This window comes from Rhipicephalus microplus, chromosome X (genome assembly GCF_043290135.1).
Source record: "Rhipicephalus microplus isolate Deutch F79 chromosome X, USDA_Rmic, whole genome shotgun sequence".
Taxonomy (NCBI): domain Eukaryota; kingdom Metazoa; phylum Arthropoda; class Arachnida; order Ixodida; family Ixodidae; genus Rhipicephalus; species Rhipicephalus microplus.
Genome location: NC_134710.1, coordinates 338,197,242 through 338,215,060, shown reverse-complemented (window position 1 = coordinate 338,215,060; position 17,819 = coordinate 338,197,242). Strand labels below are relative to the sequence as shown.

The 17,819-nt window shown below is 38.0% G+C and overlaps 1 protein-coding gene across 39 annotated transcripts in view; it reads left to right on the top strand.

Annotated features, from left to right (window-relative positions):
* CaMKII (Calcium/calmodulin-dependent protein kinase II) overlaps nt 1-17,819 on the top strand; it is a 243,703-nt gene that overhangs the window by 193,785 nt on the left and 32,099 nt on the right. For 6 of the 39 annotated variants that reach the window (XM_075879769.1, XM_075879768.1, XM_075879764.1 and 3 more), the window contains 2 exons: nt 3,094-3,183; nt 17,656-17,731. In XM_075879769.1, coding sequence (XP_075735884.1) covers nt 3,094-3,183; nt 17,656-17,731 — 166 coding nt within the window. Of the gene's footprint in view, nt 1-3,093; nt 3,184-8,724; nt 8,779-16,318; nt 16,451-16,615; nt 16,685-17,317; nt 17,351-17,655; nt 17,732-17,819 lie in introns of all 39 variants that reach the window. The other 33 variants (XM_075879738.1, XM_075879736.1, XM_075879733.1 and 30 more) reach the window with 17 other exon arrangements.

The window sequence follows — 17,819 nt, the reverse complement described above, 5'->3', positions numbered from 1 at the left end:
GGTGTGTGTGCTATGTCGAGTTGCAATAAAATAAGAGATGCAGTGGGAGCACATGTCCCAAGTACTTGAAAATGCAGAAACTCATGTTCTAGACTTTTTTTTTTCCTTTTTAGTAATCATTGGGATGTCTATGCTAAGGCCATTCTACCATTACAGTAGCTTATTCAAAACCAAGGAGGCAAAAGGGCAATTGTGAAATATTTTTAATGCTATCAGTTATATTCATGGAACTGTATGCAAACATTTTTATATGCTGAATTCATCATACTAAGACGCTGAGTTATTGTGTGATGTTCAGATTGATTTTTGAGCACCCAGCTGTAATTAAATAAATAGGACTTGTATGAATCGATGTAGTGTGCACAAGGTACAAAATAAAATTTCTGGCATAGTGGTATACTCGCGGACAACTTTTCCTGGCAATGTAGGGAAAGCTATGAGGGCGAAGCTACTGAACACATCCGGTTCGGCTCATGCTTTGAATGACGGCCGTGTTCGAATAATAACACTGCTTTCAATTTACTGCGTTTGCTTAGACAGCCATGCATGAGTGAAATTCATCGCAAGCTTCTTCGGCGAGTCGTCGAAATAGCTGGGTTGCGATAAGCGTTCACCCAAAGACGAAAACGCCACTTTGACAGTCAGGTGTACGTAAAATGAGTGACGTTTCCACAATTGCAAAAATTCGAAATGGCACTCCATGACATAAAAGAAGTATGGATATGTCATTGGTGTCTGGTGCACCTCCCTATAAATGACATCCCATAAAAAATAAAGTGATGTTTTTTATAATTTCCACGTGGAAAATACGGATGCTATTGTGGGGCTACATTTTTCAGGGGTAGCATATGCCCACTTTGACTTCGTAGCCTTCCCTTCATTGCCAAGAGAAGTTGTCCGCGAGTATAGTTGAGGCCTTGATGGATTTTAACTATTGCTTAAAAGGAGGGACTATTAGATGTAGCATGCATGACACAAAATAGCCCTTAATATCTCTTAATGGGAATCCTTAGACATGAGCATTTTGCTTGGTGAAGTAGCATATTATCAAATGTATTAAGGATTTACACATTTAAACAGATATCTTCCTAACAAATAAAAAAATATGATTTTGTTATGTATAACATGAATCAGTTTTTTTCTTAAATGAAACTGCTTGTGTGGTGAACCATTCTGTTTTGACCCTTGAAATGAATCTTATATCAATGTTATCACTAGTTTAAATATCCTTGATAACTTTCTCATCACGGGGCAGTCCCATGGTTTTTTCATGTTCTGGAACTGTACTAACATTCGCAAGAACCGATAGAAGAAAGCAAGTAAATAGCTGGACATTATTGTTCCCATATGTGTGGAACTATTGTGGTGAAGCTACAGAAAGCCACTGCAGTGCCTACAGACATAACAGATGAGATTTAAGATGTTGAAGCAGAGTAAAACTTTTTTGTATCACGAAAGGCATCAATACAACATGCGACTTCAGTCTATAGTTCGAGAAAATTGAAAGCTTACTGAGAATATTGTAAGTAGAGCGAATAATTAAACTTGCATTAGTTATTTATAAAGCAGCTTGCACAGAAATAATATTTGTTCATTTCTCCGTTTCTTGATCAGTATGACTGTGGCACATCAGCTGACAACACTGATGTTTGTTTGTCTACAGGGCTTTTTGGGCTAGTTGGTACAATGCATCAAAAGGTGTCATAGTGTTCGCAGACATTGACAAGGAAGATACAACAGGATGAGCGCTCACCGTGTCTGCTAGCGCTGCGACTCTTTGTGTTTATTGCCACAGAAGAGAGAAAGAAATCTTGAGAATTCTGTAATGTTATTAAAATATAACAAGATACTGTGGCAAAACTTTGTAATGTTATCAAAGGTGCTTCACGCATCTCTAAATTTTATTGCAATTTTGAATCTAATCCTTCTGTGTAATTCAAGGGTTTCTCAGCTCTGAGCAGAAATTTTACACTTGATGTTCTGTTCACAATCTCGGCATGTAAATTTACTGTCTAAATATATTGTTTGCTGGAGTAGTAGTATTTGCTTGCATTAATTAGTAGATTAGCTGAAGGATTCTTGTTTTTTTTTAGTGTTCTATAAAGTATAGACACTAAAATGACATTTTTCTTGGGCTAAGTGTGAACTGGTGAAGCAAGTAATGTTCTCTATTGTGGCTACATGTATATGTTTTGGAGAGATTAACACTAGCTTTCATCTCAGCTTTCACCTTATAATTTTTTTTTTATGTAAAAAAACTTCCTATTTAACCTGCTAAGTGCTATGTCACATTGTACAAATGGGCAAGTGTAGGACATAGCAGTGAATGCGACATTGGTGCATGCTGTTCTGAGCTGAGCGTAGTCTACCAAGTGTCGGGATGCACAGAATAACTGTCTTTGATGTTATGTCCCAAGCTGTGATATTTTCATGACACTCCTTGGAGGTTTTCTTTCTTTCCTTAATTGTAGCATTAAAACACTTTTGGGTGTTTCACTACTAATTTATGACAACCAAGCGTATTTGTTCTTAAATGCACTGAAAGTTTACAGCGTTAAGTTTCACACAAAATTATGAAAACTGCAAAAGTGTGCGGGCTTGGGCCAATGAGTACATGTAGAACCTAAATTCGATGCATATCAGCCCATCGCGCTGGACAAACTCAGAAGGTTCCTGTCCCATCCAATGTCCTGTTATTCTGCTCACCTTAAATATTGTTCAATCTGTAAAAGTGTGGCATATGATAAAACTTAAGGTGTAGTGTTTTAATTATTCTCACCTATCAGTATCTTTTTAATTTTTATTACTGCTACTGTAAAATACAATTAAAAATATGACCATTACTTATATAAGAATAAGTTAATGAGCTTTACTTTATATAGAAGTGTTGTGGAACAAATGAAGCACCTTTATTTTGTATACATAATGTAAAATCTCAACTTACAAACACTGTCCCAAGTGGTGCTCCAAGCCTCTGCTTTCAGCTTGCAAAGATGCGTACTCTGGGACCATCGAGTTGCGATTGCTGGCATATCAAGCTGACAGTGTGAAAAAGCTGGCTGCACTCTTAGTGAATTCAATGTGCTGTTTTAGGTCGAAGCATCATGACCAAAAAGGGTGAAGGCTCCCAGGTGAAGGAATCAACTGACAGCAGCACTACTATCGAGGATGATGATGTGAAAGGTTTGCTCGCTTTGGCTTACTTTTGGTGCCTCTGAAAAATAGCAGGGCTTTGGTTAGACTGCTTTGTAAAAATTTGTCACATTTTTTGCTAATAAATTGTAGCACTTTGGTAGCAGGAAACTGCATTTGTATTTTATTTGAACAATTAGTTTAGTAATGTGCAAACGGTTCAGAATGGTGCAAATATCCCATGTGTGTCACACAGGGTATGTTTCGAATAGAAAGCATTGCATTTAGTCTGACACAAAGAAATTTTACTCTGTTTAGTATGCACCTATGTTTTAATTTTATGGAGCAACTCTGGTGTAGGGAAGTCGTTATAACATGAGTATTTCTACAAAAGTAGCCCTTCAAAAGTCGTTGTGTATCAGTGCAATAGCCGTAATTTAAGTACTTTAGTGGAAATGGTTTCTGTTCACTCTGATGAACCATTGAAAACTCAAAGGCACAGTGCATGAGGGTGTCTATTGTTCATAAGAAATCTGTTTATTGTGTGCAAGGCTGTGTATGATTCACTAATCGTATTCTATCAAATTTGTCTTGGCTAGCATCATTGCTCATTAGCCCCCACTGCTCTGATACATCTGGCAACACCGTACATTACTCAGTCTTTTCTCCTTGTAAAGCCTGGTGGCTCCCATACTTAGAGTATATTTATGTGACTCTATAGGAGCACACACCATCGCATAAGCTTTGTTATGTTAGAAAAAAATGATGTAAGCTTCAAACATGGTATTTTTGTATTCTACATATAATTGTATAAAAATATATATTGTATCAACTTCTATTTAAACAGCACAACACTTTCTTCAGTAAAATGATTAACGGTTTATTGGTCTGTTACATTTTATTTTTTCATAACATGCACAGCTTATAAGCTGCTAATCTGAGCATTCTTTGGAATTTATTATCGCCAGTATTATATGTGTGTAACATAATTTGAGGCTCTTATAACAAGTTGAAGCTGGGACGTTGAACCCTAACAATTATTATACAGTCGATTCTTATTAATTCAAACTCGAAGGGACCTCTGAATTTTGTTTGAATTATCAAGAAGTTTGAATTATCAGAAGTTCTCAGATATATGACTGTGGATGAAGTGAAACCACACATTATGATTAGGCATTGCTTTTATCATATTTAAAAACTTTTTAAGCATTTTTAAACACTAACTGCATGTAATAAACAGAAAGGTGAGGTATAAGGTCCACAAGTTTATTGGCCATTTACTGCTGATCAGACCTTTTAAAGAAATCGTGAATTGCCAACTGCTTCCTTGCTTCATGTGCCTTCAGCGCAACGCTCTCTATACCAGTTGAGAAGTATCACAGTTTACCATGCATGTGCTTCGTTTCAAACATATGTTTACTAGCAAAGCCTTGTTCCTTGAAAGCCTGGGGTGTTTATCTTTCATTTTTAGACTGTTATGTTTATATTGAGCATGCAAATTTTTAAGTAGTATTGGGAAAGAAGCAGATATTTTCTGGTATAGAACTGCCAAAAGTATAAATTAACCAAATGATAGAGTGTGAATTAAGGAGCTTTTATATACACTGAAAGAATAGAGGGCCAACCAAAAATGGGATTTTCTTTGAATTAACCAAAAATATGAATGATCAGAGTTTTACTTATCACAAGTCTACTGTATTAACAACTTCAGGTTGTATGGCATATCTTTTTCTAGCTTTGATTCCTTTGGAACTACTCTACTCATTTAAATGTTTACAGTTGTACGATTGCTTTACACATGTGGTGATCCTACTGATTAGTTCTTGTTTTATTGCAGTAGCATGCACAGCAGCTGGCACATTGCTGATATAAATTTGAAAAGGTTTTGAATGCAGCTAACCTAAAAAGATTAGCCCTTTAGAGCAGCTGCTTTCCATTGATGTCCTGTCTATAACAGTGTCTGGGTGTGAGTGGAGAAGTTGACAAGGGGCAGTTCATCCTGTGGCTGAGGACAGAGCTCTTTTCACTCATTTGAGAAATTCATGTACCTAATAGGCAGTGCTTCCAACTTGATGGCCAATACAAAAAACAGTTCATATGTACCCGTACATTAAAAAAAAACACCCCGGTTGTCGAGATTTCCGGAGCCCTCCACTACGACGTCGCTCATAATCATATGGTGGTTTTGGGGCGTTCAACCCCACATATCAATCAAATGTACCTGTAGCATTACTTTGGCTTTGTAAAATTAATTTTATCTGGATTGGGAAAGGGCTCCTCCTGTAAAAGTGTATTGAGTTATGGTTTGTACTTTAGTGCAATGCAATCTCTCTTTTTTTTTTTTGCTTAAGTCCATTTTGTCACTCAAAGTTGTGCTGAAGTTTACATTCAAAACTTTTGGTTTAATGACAATGTGTATTTTATGAAATCACTACTTGATCAATTAAAATTTATAGGAATGTTTTCTTTGCTTTTCCAAAATATTATCTTCAAAGTCTGCTTACTACACTTAGTGTCTGTGGAAAAACTTTGGCATTTTTAAAAAAGCAGACTTTACATGAATGTAGCATGATAAATCTGTTTTAACACATTTTCTTACATATATTTTTTTCTTTGTAGTAAAAATGCAGTTTTACATTCACCAGCCTGCTCTGGCAACATTAAACTACTTTACAGTGGTAACTAATGTCTATGATGTTTGTAAGTTTTTGCGGTTAGAGCATTTTTGTATTGTGCATAAGTAGAAAGGTCACCGGCTTTTTAATATTTGTCCCGACTTCTGTATTTTTATTGCTCTGGATGGCGTTTTACAGAGCATAACTTCTGCTAGGAAACTCTGATACACTTGTAGTATCAGTTATTACTGCATCTAATTGCTATATGCACTGTCAGTCTGCTCTATTGTTTTTTGGTACTGGATGTAAAATCTTGTAAAAAGTGACGAAACTTTAATGCTATCAGGTTCAGCGTGAACTAGCTGTCATGAGTAACTAGCATTGCTATAATAAGGTATCATGCACAGCCATTAATTTACACTTTACAGTAATGTTTCTTGTATCAGTCATTATGCCATTGCAATTTTTCTTTGTTGCATGTTTAATTTTCACATTGCCTTCATTGCACCAAACATTCATAGTCACGGAAATATAGGGCAAGCTGTGGTATGGCCTGTGATCATGGCCTAAAATAACTGAGTAATTACAGCCTACAGCAGTATACTTGTGTATTAGTATGAAGTAAAAGCAATGGCAATGGTGGTGAAGTAAAAGCAATGGTTTTTAATTTACCTAATTTACACTGGCTTTTTTTTTCATCTGCAGTAGGTTTTTGAACATCTGGCATCGAACATTTGCATTCACGCTTCATGTTCATCCAGACTTTTTATTGGAACAGTTTTGCCAAGCCTCAATTTTTTTTTCGCTGGTGTCTTTTTGTTGCAACAGTGCTTTTTGATCATTTTGGTGCAGAATCCATATTCTATCCATCATCGGATTTTTCAGGTGGTCTTTTGTTGCAAAGCAGTTCATTGCGCTGACAGCATTGCAGCTAATATCTTGAATACACTCCCTTGATAGTGTGCAAAGACAGGCTTGCTCCAGCTGACAATCTCAAGTGGTTTGCTAAAAAAATGAACAGGTTGGCACACACACCATCAGAGGTACCTCTGGTCACACTAGCTGTTCGTTTCTGGGCTGTTGTCTGGTGCTATGGGTCTGTTTTACCACTCCAGTAGTTTTTGCATCGGTGTTGGTGATGTCTGTGAAAATTTTTTCGTCATATTTGCGGTGCTGCACTTTTTGTAATTTTTTCACATTACTGCATGATTTGTGGCTGTTGCTGTGCAGGGCTGTTGAACAGTTTTATTTTTCTTTCAATATTGTCTTGTTTGTCTTCTGTGGTCTTGGAGACTCTTGGGAGAGGTTCACAGTCAGTGTCTACAAACGGTGAGAGCACATGGCTAGGGGCACACGAGGCGTTTTATGACCTGTCTCAAGCGATGCATTTGTTTTTTTAGCAATTGCTGCTGTTGCACACTTCAGTGCGTTCTCGTCTTTGCATATATAGTGAAAAAAGTAATGCTTACAACTTCTTCAATTAGTATCACTGCCAAGAAAATAAGTTAGTATTGGTTAAAGCTGTGTAGTGCGCTGAACACCACTCATTTTGAGGATCAACAAATGTGTATTAGTTGCAGTTTATATTTTTCATCTTAACTGCAGTGACTCAAAGAAACTGTTATTTATTTACGGCTGTTCCCAGTTTATGTTGCCAAGTAGCATTAACCTTTCTGAGCTCTTGAAGACTCGCATAACAGGAGCTTGCTTTTGGCAATTTAACATTTATATTTTTGAATGTACCAAGTTCCCTTCTATTAATCGTAACATGATATGTGAATTCGTGTTTGAAAAAATTACCAATGCATGTTTCTTTTCATTACTAAGCAGTGGGTTATTTGCTTGACAGTAGGGCAAATTAACTAGAGTCTGGGTCTGAGCTAGTTGATATTTTGACACCTTGGAGTACTGACACAAAAACATTGCATTTCGACTTTTCTTTTGTAATAAGTAACAAATTACCCTCTTATCATGGCTGGAAACCACATTCACTCAAGTGTGCAGTGGTTAATTACAGAGAGAATATTTTATAACAGGTAGGCACAGCTTCACTGTCAGAGAGAGCTCAGAGTGGCTGGCCCAGCAAGGTCTTTTTCTTAACACGGCTGGCAAAGTGTCTGCACAAAGCAGTGCAGCATGCACTAGCATTTGCAGATAAGTACTGCACTGACAGCTGTAGTAGAGAGCACACAAAAAAAAATGGCAGCCAGCACGTATTTGTGATGTAGGTGGTTGTTGGTCGTTCACATTCAAGTCTACTTGATGTCGATGTCGTGAGGTGCTCTGTTTTGCTCTCAGTGGCACGGCATACCCTTTAAATTGATTTGTCCTAGGCTGCATTAGCCACTTATATTCTGTAAATGATCCATGTGTGCGATTTTCTATCTTGCCACTCATCTCGCTTTAAAAGTTGTGTCAGTACTCCATAAGGTAAATGCAGCACACAATAACAGACAGTGAAAGGAAAAAAAAAAAAGAACACACAGAGTGCTATTGTTATTTCTGTGTCTTATGCCCTTTTGCTGTTGCGTTCTTGTGTACCTTACCGGCCTTAGACAGGGCACATTAAGTAATAGGATATTGTCTGCATGCTTTCTAACAATTGGCTTCTTTTACTTGGTGGTTCACGTGTTGACGTACTGCTGCAGGGCTTGAATATGTTTATTCTGAGGCTTTCTTCATGTGTTTATAGTATTTTAAGCACATTTAAGTACTTGCTAGTGTCAGATTGGCATATGTAAGCACTCATGCAGGTAATACTCATTATTTAATGCATGTTAGTCTTGTTTATTATTGGAAAATAACAGCCAATGTGAGCGAGAGTTTTTTCTTGCCATTTCAAAATAATGCCCACTAAACTGCATGGTTGGTGAGCACTTGCGCTGTCTCTTTTTGCCTCTGCTCACACATCCCTGTCTTTTGTTCCTTTTTTTTTGTTCTCCTTCTTCTCCCGCTGTCTCTTTCCCATTCTTTTTAGACAACGTCCACGCTGCACCTGAGCGAAGTAAAACCGTTATTCAGGTGGACCAAGGTAGGCGGGGAGTACCTTCTTGACTGGCCTCACCAAGCTGTCCTCTTTTTTTTTCTTTTTCCTTTTCTTTCTTTTTCTTGCTTACCTTCTTGCTTGGGTTTGTCTGGTGTGTGCTGCAAACACCCTGCTGAACCTACACTGAAAGTTGTGGTTGTGTGTGCATAGTGTGGTGATGTGGTGATGTGCTTTTGCTCAGTGGTGTGTACGCCGTTGCTAGTTTGCTCATCGTATCTTGAGATTCTGGCAGGTTATGCATGTTTGCTGGGAAATTAGATGGGTGTCCCTTCTCCTGTACATGCCGACGCTTCATTTATGCGGAATATGTTCTCGCGGCTATCGCCGACAAATACTGCTACCCCATGACAGCTGTACTTAGCAAATGCCTAAAAAAATTGCAGCAAATTCACAACGACACTATTGTGTTCGGTACATAAAGATATGGTAGCGGATTCTGTGAAGTGAGGTGCCCGGTAGAGGTGTGGTGTTTTTCACAACAAGGGTTTTGCAACACCCTTTTTTCAAACCTAAATGCACTGTACTAAATGTGGCACCTTTTTAATCAATAGTAATATCCCCGAGGAAATTGTGAGGTCTTAGAGAAATGTACATACTAAAAATATTGAAATGTTATGACCATTGATCGAATTGTTATGAATTGTTATGAACATTGTTCTCATGAGCATTGTTCATTGATATTTTTTTTTACCATAGACAAAAAGCATTGCAGTGCCTCTTTAATGGCACCACTTTAGTGTAAGGGTAACTGTGAAAATCGCTAATGCAAGTTAGATGAAGGTATTTTGATGTGTAATGTACATATATTTCTTTTCAAGTACAAGCATTGGAGGTGTAATTCTAGCTTACCAGTGCTTTAGTCATGCGACACTGTAAATTATTTCTTTCTTTCAGCATATAATATCTGCAGAAAAGTGGTGTAGGAACAGAATTAAAATAGCAGCTAACTATGCTTTGGCATGAATGGTTTAGAGGTGTGGAAGACCACTTTAGGATTTTACTCTCTATTTACAGTGCATTGTATTTTACCTGACATCTTGAAGCATTTCTTTATCTATCTGATGACCCTGCAAAATTCTGTGAAATTAGCTGGTCTGCAAGGCAGAGCTCCTACCAAACACATTTTTTTGATGGATACCTCTTTAGTAAATACTTCGTTAAAATAAGGAGGGAGGTGGTTCCAACTCTCAGGCCTTTATTAGAGCATTCAAACACTTTTGATGTGGCCCATGATTATAGCTCAAACTAATATTTAAGTTTACATAAAAAAAAAAATGGCCAAAACAGTGAATTTAGTGTAAAACTATTAGGTTACACCACCTCTGATTTGCGGATGTCTGCAGCACAAATTTTATTGATCTTTTCCAGGTTCCTACTACTCGAAAAACCTGGCATTGCAGTGCCAATCGCTAAACATTTTTTGGTTAGATTATTGGATTGTCACTTATGCGAACCATTACAACCAAGTTTAGAGGGCTAAAGAACATGATCTCTAAGGCTCATGGGAAAATCATCTGCAGTAATTTGTGTAGTTCCGCACCTTGCTGCTGGCTACTTCCCAGTCATTGCATCAATTTGCTCATTTCTTGTGTATCATGGTCTTGTAAACTTGCATTATAATTGTGCATTTTTTTGCACTGGAATAATAATAATAATAATAAAAGCATGAAAAGTTGAGCTGCCATGTCTCACATAAGTAAATATACAATTCGCCCATCTTATATATTCAATTATCAAGTTACACGCTCTTTGTGTAATAGAAATTTGTCCATCCATTCCATCTGTCTGGGGATGGTTTTACTCCGGAGTCTAGAGAGCTCAGCACAGAGAATTTCTTTACTTGATATTGTACAAATATTCATTTGAAAGTCCTCCGGTTATCTTGATAAGCTACAAACAATTGTATTTTCCTTTATTTGGTGGTGTTCAAATATTCAATGGAAGATCTAGCTATTCGGCAAGGTTACAAGGTATTGCATTGAAATGGTGCCATTTGCTTCTTTACTGCATTTCTGAGGCTTCCATCACTTTACATCGCTTTGTGCCCGATCAGAAGCATTCTGAGCAGTTTGCTAGTAACCTACACAGGCAGAACGAACTTATGAAAAAGGCATCCAACCATAAAAGATAAGGATGGTTATGTGGTTGTTTGGACTAGCCCACAAGAGCTTGGTAGGAGGTCAGATTTTGTTCACAGCAAATATTCCTGTAAATCAAAAACTGTACTGATTGCACAACAAACACCACCCAGAAGGATATATTCTTCTGCAATACCTGGAATAAAACTTTTGGATTATATTCTGGAGAGCCAGAACATCAAGACAAAAGTTATCTCATTTTTTGAGCAAAAGCAGTTTGGTTCTGGTTTAGCTTAGGAGTGAAAAAAAAAAATGTTGGTTTAAACTGCTTTGAACCAGCATATGTTCGTGGTTTGAACCTCTTGCTGGAAAACAAATTTATTTTGTACATAAACTTGAAGGTGCTTTCCAAGCTGCCAGGCTTTAAAGATTGAAGAAAAGTTATTTGGGCTGTTCCTCAGGCAGACAGTGGTTTAAGAATTTAATGTCGCATTAGGGATCCACACTTCAGAAGTAATGCATCGTGTTTGTTGCACCTGCTTCGATTTTCACACCAGGGTGATGAAAAGAAACTACTCAGCTAGAAAGTGCCTCATTATATCTATTACTACACAAGAGCTATCGCAACTGGAGAATATGGTGCTGTCCACTTTCAAGCTCTTACGAGTATGTTATAAATACGTATGCATCCTAACATAGTACATCTGAAGCGTCAGCAGGCTTATATATATGAGGTAATATAGTCTAGCAAGAAGTGCAGAAAATAGATGGATGTGGAGGTCGTAGAGTATCTGTGACCAAATTGAACAAAGAGTTCACTTTTTTAAAACTTTGCTTCATTTCAATCATACATTTCTGCTTTAGTGCTGCTACATGCGAGAAATAACTGCTTGATGGCTTTGTTTGACATGTGGTAGAGCTACGAGCTCTACTCGTAGCTCTACTATTAATTTGATTACTATTGTTAGTTAACATTCAGGGGTTTTCAGGAATAAAAAGTTGAATACAAGACTACTGAAATGACACTTCTTTGTGGCGTCTGAAATAAACAAAACTTCCGCATAAACAGATGTGGATGCAGTGGTTAGAATAGCTCATGAAACAGGTAGGATGCCTAGTTAGAGCATCTCATAAATTGTAGGAGCATCTCATATGTACAGCATTGCATTGTTGCCATAGCTCAAAGCTATGTGCATTCAAAGTATGCCACCATCCAGCCACTTAGGTGCGTGTGTTTAGTGCCTTCTGTGCATAGTATCAGATTTTTGTGGAGCAAAATGAAAGACAACCTAGAAGAGATACAGTTCATTCCACATGCAAAGTCTATGACATTTGTTGCAAGGCTTGCATAACATCCTAAAACCAGCACTGTTAGAGCTTGTTCTCAAAGCCATCAAACGACCCGTCTCATCACCATCATGGCACCGATTTTTGTCCAGGGAGAGGAGGTACAAGCCAAAACGAGTTGACGGTGACGTAGAGCGAAGCTTTAAGCCCCAGTCCTCATTGTACTAGGGCTGGTTCCCCCTCGGCGCACCTGACGAACAGAAGAAAACATGGAGAGCACAAAAGAACGCGGGGGTAGAACGACTGGGTGTTTGCATGGTCATGGAGAAAGGGATTATCGTGTACAAAAACGTGCTACTGTTGGCCTTGCAACCACCGTTGTCTGTTTCTACATAGCTCCGTCGCATATTCTCTACGTTTTTTGACGTGATGGGTCGTTTGACTGCTGTGTGAATGAGGCCTTACAGGTGCCAATTGCTCATTGTGTAATATGTATGCATTGACATAAATACTTCCAAAAAAATGTGAGTTCTTATAGATTGCCACAATGCTGTGTGAAGTACACATAAAAATTATTCATTCACATTTTGCTTTGTAAAACATGGTATGCGATAGTGCATTCACCTAGATAATTTGTCCTCTTACAAGTGATGTTAGTGTATCCCAAAGATGAAGCAATTAAATAGCAATATGTGCTATAGTGTGACTTTTCCTTGTAATATTAGGCACTGGGCTATTGGAAAAGCCTGTGAAATATAATGCGTGCCGATGAAGTTTGGGGCACCTAGAATGACAAACATTAAAGAAGTGCAGCATTAATTGCCTAGTGTGCTTATTTGTTTTATTTTACTTGATCACTAGATTGCTTACCTGTAGCTGTTGTAGGCAATAGCCAAATTCTCAAAATTATCATTACTTTTTTCTTGCAGCATTATACTATTGCATGTCTGCGAGAGCACCAGGCTACTAGTTAAGGTGCCCAATAATGCATGAAAAGCGACATGTCTGAGCATTTAGAATCTGTCTCTTCACTTGAAGCTGAAAATACAAACTACAAGAGCAGTAAACACTGCAGCATGGCAACAGCTGCAAAGTGTCTTTATGTGGAAATGGAAGCAGACAATGATTTTCCCAGAAGCCTGAAGAGTAATGCCTTCATCACCTGTTGAAAGCGGCTTAAAAAAAGAAAAGATAATGTTTGGATTTTTAATTAGACCTTCAATCGTTTCTGAAGGTACAACCAGTGCTCATAGATGCTTTTCGAGTGATCAATTATACGAAGAAGTTTTTAAAAGCCCTTGGTACTTGCCATGAGCATTGTGTTATAAAACACCAATATTTGGCATTTGATTCCAAATTCTTATTCCTGCCTGAACACCTAAGAGTAATCGAAAAGGTATCCAGAATTTTCCTCGATATAATTTCACTTGCAATGTGCCAGTTAACCTTGGCTTACGAATGTGCACCTGTGATTCAAAGCTGTTTGTTAAATTTTCATGGCAAGTTTTGTAACTGTGGAGAATTTCGCTGACAATCGAAAGTGAATTTTTCTTTAGCAGGCAGTACCTTGAGGCAGTGCAAGTTCGAGAGTGCACACTAATGTGTAAATAATAAATTTATAAAATTGCATTACGTTTCTGCACACCCCCGAGATAATTCATGTGTGTATTCTAGGACTTTTTATAAATGTTACATAATTCTGCAAATTGTTGAGCACACCGGTGCTACAGTTGAGCTACAGTTGTGCACACCGGCAACACTGGTCTACAAACAGGCTTTTTCAAAACAATAAAGGCTAGAACTCTTCTGAACATATTCAAATTGTTTTGACGAAAGAAGATTTCAGATACTCTTGTTTGTGCCACCTCAATAATTATGAGGTGTCTCTGAAATCAAGCGCAGGAGCGGTGCTCTTGGCCAAAAAGGCTTTCCACTTCCTTCTGAAGCACCTGTTAGTACTGCTTCCTGCTTTGAATGAATCAAGGATAATTTTTTTTTCATTTATTGTGAAATAGTCTTTACTTTGGGAACTATAATCAAAGTATGTGAAGTACTCTCTCAAAACAGATGGTGTCTGCAGGCTGCTCAGCTAGTTGCATCGTTGACAACTCTGTTTTGAGGAAGTGCCTCTCTAGCGCCCTCTTTATTTTACCTCCTTTCGTCTAGTGTTCAGACTTCTTAATGGTAGAGAAACATTTTGGTTGGAGTATAAGTCTTACGGAAAAGCAAACTTGCAAAATTTTGCAAATAAGTAATTATTTGACGAGCATGATTTGTGCCCTCACTAGTTGGTGATAAAAAAAAATCGTAGAACAGCTGCCTGTGAAGAGAATAAATTTAGCCATTACCTGATGTGTGCTGCAGTTTTACAAGGCTGATTACTGTTGGCTGCTCATTGTTTCCTTATAATTTAGTACATTTTCTGCATTTTGCATGTGGTTTCTTTTAGTGGAGTAAGGTGCATACTGTAAATTATGAGAGCATGTGTGTATAAAAAATATTTTGCCCGCTGTACCCTTTTTCTTCTTGTTTGACCTTGAAATTAGTGACAAAACTTGCTTTGCTAATCACCTGTGATGTAATAAGATGACAGCTTGTTTTGCCTGTATTGATGAAGGCAGCCTGCTTTGTCGCAAAACAAAGCTATGAAAGGCTTCAGAGTTTCCAGTTGTAATTAAACAGCACAAAAAGTTTGTCCGGGAAAACTATGGTAAACTGGCAAGCCAGTTTAATAGCTTCCCTTTCCCTTCCTTCTTTTTCCATCAATTAATTAAAGGTTTAATTGAAGGCTTTTGTGCAGGCTTGAGGCACCCAAAGTATTATAGCTATCAAATATGTGTGGTGCTTTACTATTTGATTGAGAGAGGAGCAGTGCTTTTTCAGCCACTGCTTGGGGATGTTTGAATTATAGGGATGCTGTGAATCCTTTGTCAAGAATTTTCAAGCCACTGCTTGGATGACAAGATCTACATATTTCTGGACCCTTGTTACAACAGTTTCTGTGGCACCACAGGCATTAAAGAGCGGAGGATGAATAATAGTGGTGTCTCAGAATTCAAGAAGGAATGTGGTTTAACATATTCGTGTTAGCAGCTTTTTCTGATCTCTCAATTCCTGTGGGTCCCGTACGATATATAGGTTACATTTCACGTCTCTCAGATATGTTGCAGCTTGCAGGTGTCTAGCACAGTTTGAAGCAGAAAAACTGTTTTCATTTTTATTGTGTTTTCGTAATGGTGTTGCCTGCACACTACAAGAAATCCTCACGCAGTTGCACAATGGTAATTACTGCAACTCACTCACCTGTATGACCCACATCATAGCGATTAAGCAGTATACGACATACTGCCATCCTATTAACAAGCTTGATAGCACATCTGAGTGTATGCACAGTAGCGCTAAATCTTTTGGCAAAGGGCCTAATTTCTCTCTGCATCCCTATGTAAAAGCCCAAAGAGTGCTGGAAAATCTGAAGCTAAGTTAATGCCACTTTCAGTCATCATCTGCTATTAGAATAATATTATGCACTGCACTATCACACTCAAATTTCTCTGCCTGCTTTAGCCTTTAAGTTTTGTCATCTGCTGGCATTTGCTTATTGTTTGTTATCACTGCCTTAGATGCCTGTAACATGTTTCTGACTTGGAAAGCGTGACAGCTTTGACAAATTCTCTTAGGCAATTCTGTCTAAAATAGACTTCACTCGTACGATGATCAGCTGAGTTTCTTCAAGACAGTCACACTTATTGTAAAAGAGTTGGGCTTACTGGAGCCTCCTTTAAACAGGTATATGTTTTGCATCATGTATATATAATTTGATTTGAAAACATCTTAAATACTCTGAAATAGTTTAGTTTCATGTCATGCATTCAGGGAACCAAAATTTCCTTATGCTTGAACAGAGTTTAAAGAAAAATATGAGCTAGGTTCTTGTGGCTATATGCACACAAATTAATTTTTTAAAGACGGACTCCAACCTGGGTAGTGATGCCTTTATCTTTAAGCTCATTCAAGTGAAGTTTAAACTTGCGCTTTTTTCGATCGATTGTGATGTCACGCACCTCCATGCCAGATACAACAAAAGGCATACCAATGCACTCTTGCTATGGCTTACTCTTTTGCCTGTGTCGTTTTGTTCTCTTTTTTTTTCCCCAAAAAAGTTAAATCACCATGCTTCGATAGCAAGGGGAACCCCAAAAGCACGCAAGATATTGCACAAGTAGCAAACTTAGCTAGTGCAGTAGCCTCCCCCACATGCAGTGTGCCTACTATCACCTTTCTAAGTGCTTCAGGTGAGACATTGTCTTTATCATAAATCTCTTCATGCAAGTGACAAGTGCTATTATTTATTTGCTTTTCCATGCTTTAAATAGCCCTAGCACCTTTATTGACTAATCTGAACTGGCAGTGCACTTTTTCTTTGCATGATTTCTCATTTTGCATGTGTGCACGGGCAGATGGAGACATGGGATCAGGAAACGCACAAATGTTACTCGGCAGTGGAAATTTCCAAGGTGTCAAATGTGGTGGGTCTGAAACTATTTTTTAAAACTGTGGCAGCTGTTGACAGTGAGGGGCAGCTAATGCTTTGTCAGTGAAAAACTGCATAATATCATGTGAAGCTCATTGCTTGGGGCCGAACTCAAGTACTACTTGAAATGGCACAAGTTTCTGTATTTATTTAAGGAAAATTGAAAAATAAACTTGCAGCTTTCTGTAAATCGTAAAGCCTTTTGTAGAACACCCATGTGTTGCTGGGAAGTGCCACTGTTTGCTCGATTGAATGTTGGCCATATACTGTTGCTGCTGTCTTTGTCCTTGCACTGAGCTTATTCATAATTGTATATGTAGTGCCACCGTGTATAGACCGCTTTGTGGTGTGACTAGTATAGGCTTTGCATGGAGTGTGTGCCATAGGTCCTTAGTGTATTAGCATTCTGACTACATTGCCTTAGAGAAACACCTCTTTAGCTAACAGTCTTAAGTCTCATTAGAACTACTCTTTAGCTGCATCTGGCTGCAAATTTTCTTCTTACCTTTAATCTTTTTGACCTTTCCTCAGAAGAAGCCATTGCCTGTTGTTTGCTGCCCATGGTCTGGCAGCCATCCCCTAATGACACTCTAAACTGTCTTTGTTCTTTTTTTTTCTATGGTGTCAGCCATAAGGAACAATAATGGTTCTGCCCTTGATCGTGAGTATTCTTCACATGCAATTTCGCTCTGCAGAACCATACCACTTATTAAAAATCACTACCTTTTTTGTGCACAAGGATGCTTGTAGTGCTTAAGTTATTGTATACAAATTATTAGAAAAATTTCACTTGAGTAGCCTTTTTGACATACTCATCAACAAGCTTTAGTATTTTTACATCTGCTGCAATGCTGTGTAGCAATTGCTAAAACAGATATGAATTCTGCATTGGGCTTCAATAAAATTTTTAGATCTTGTTTTATTTCTCGCATTTGAAACGGCAAGTTTTTAACCGATACTTTGCAGCTCGCAAGCAAGAGATTGTGAAGCTCACTGAACAACTCATTGAATCCATCAATAGTGGAGACTACGAAACTTACACGTAAGTATGACTGCGCTGTGCTTTATATAAGCTCATTTTGAATGCAGTATCAATGTAGAACTCATCACCATGCATAGACCACCTAATA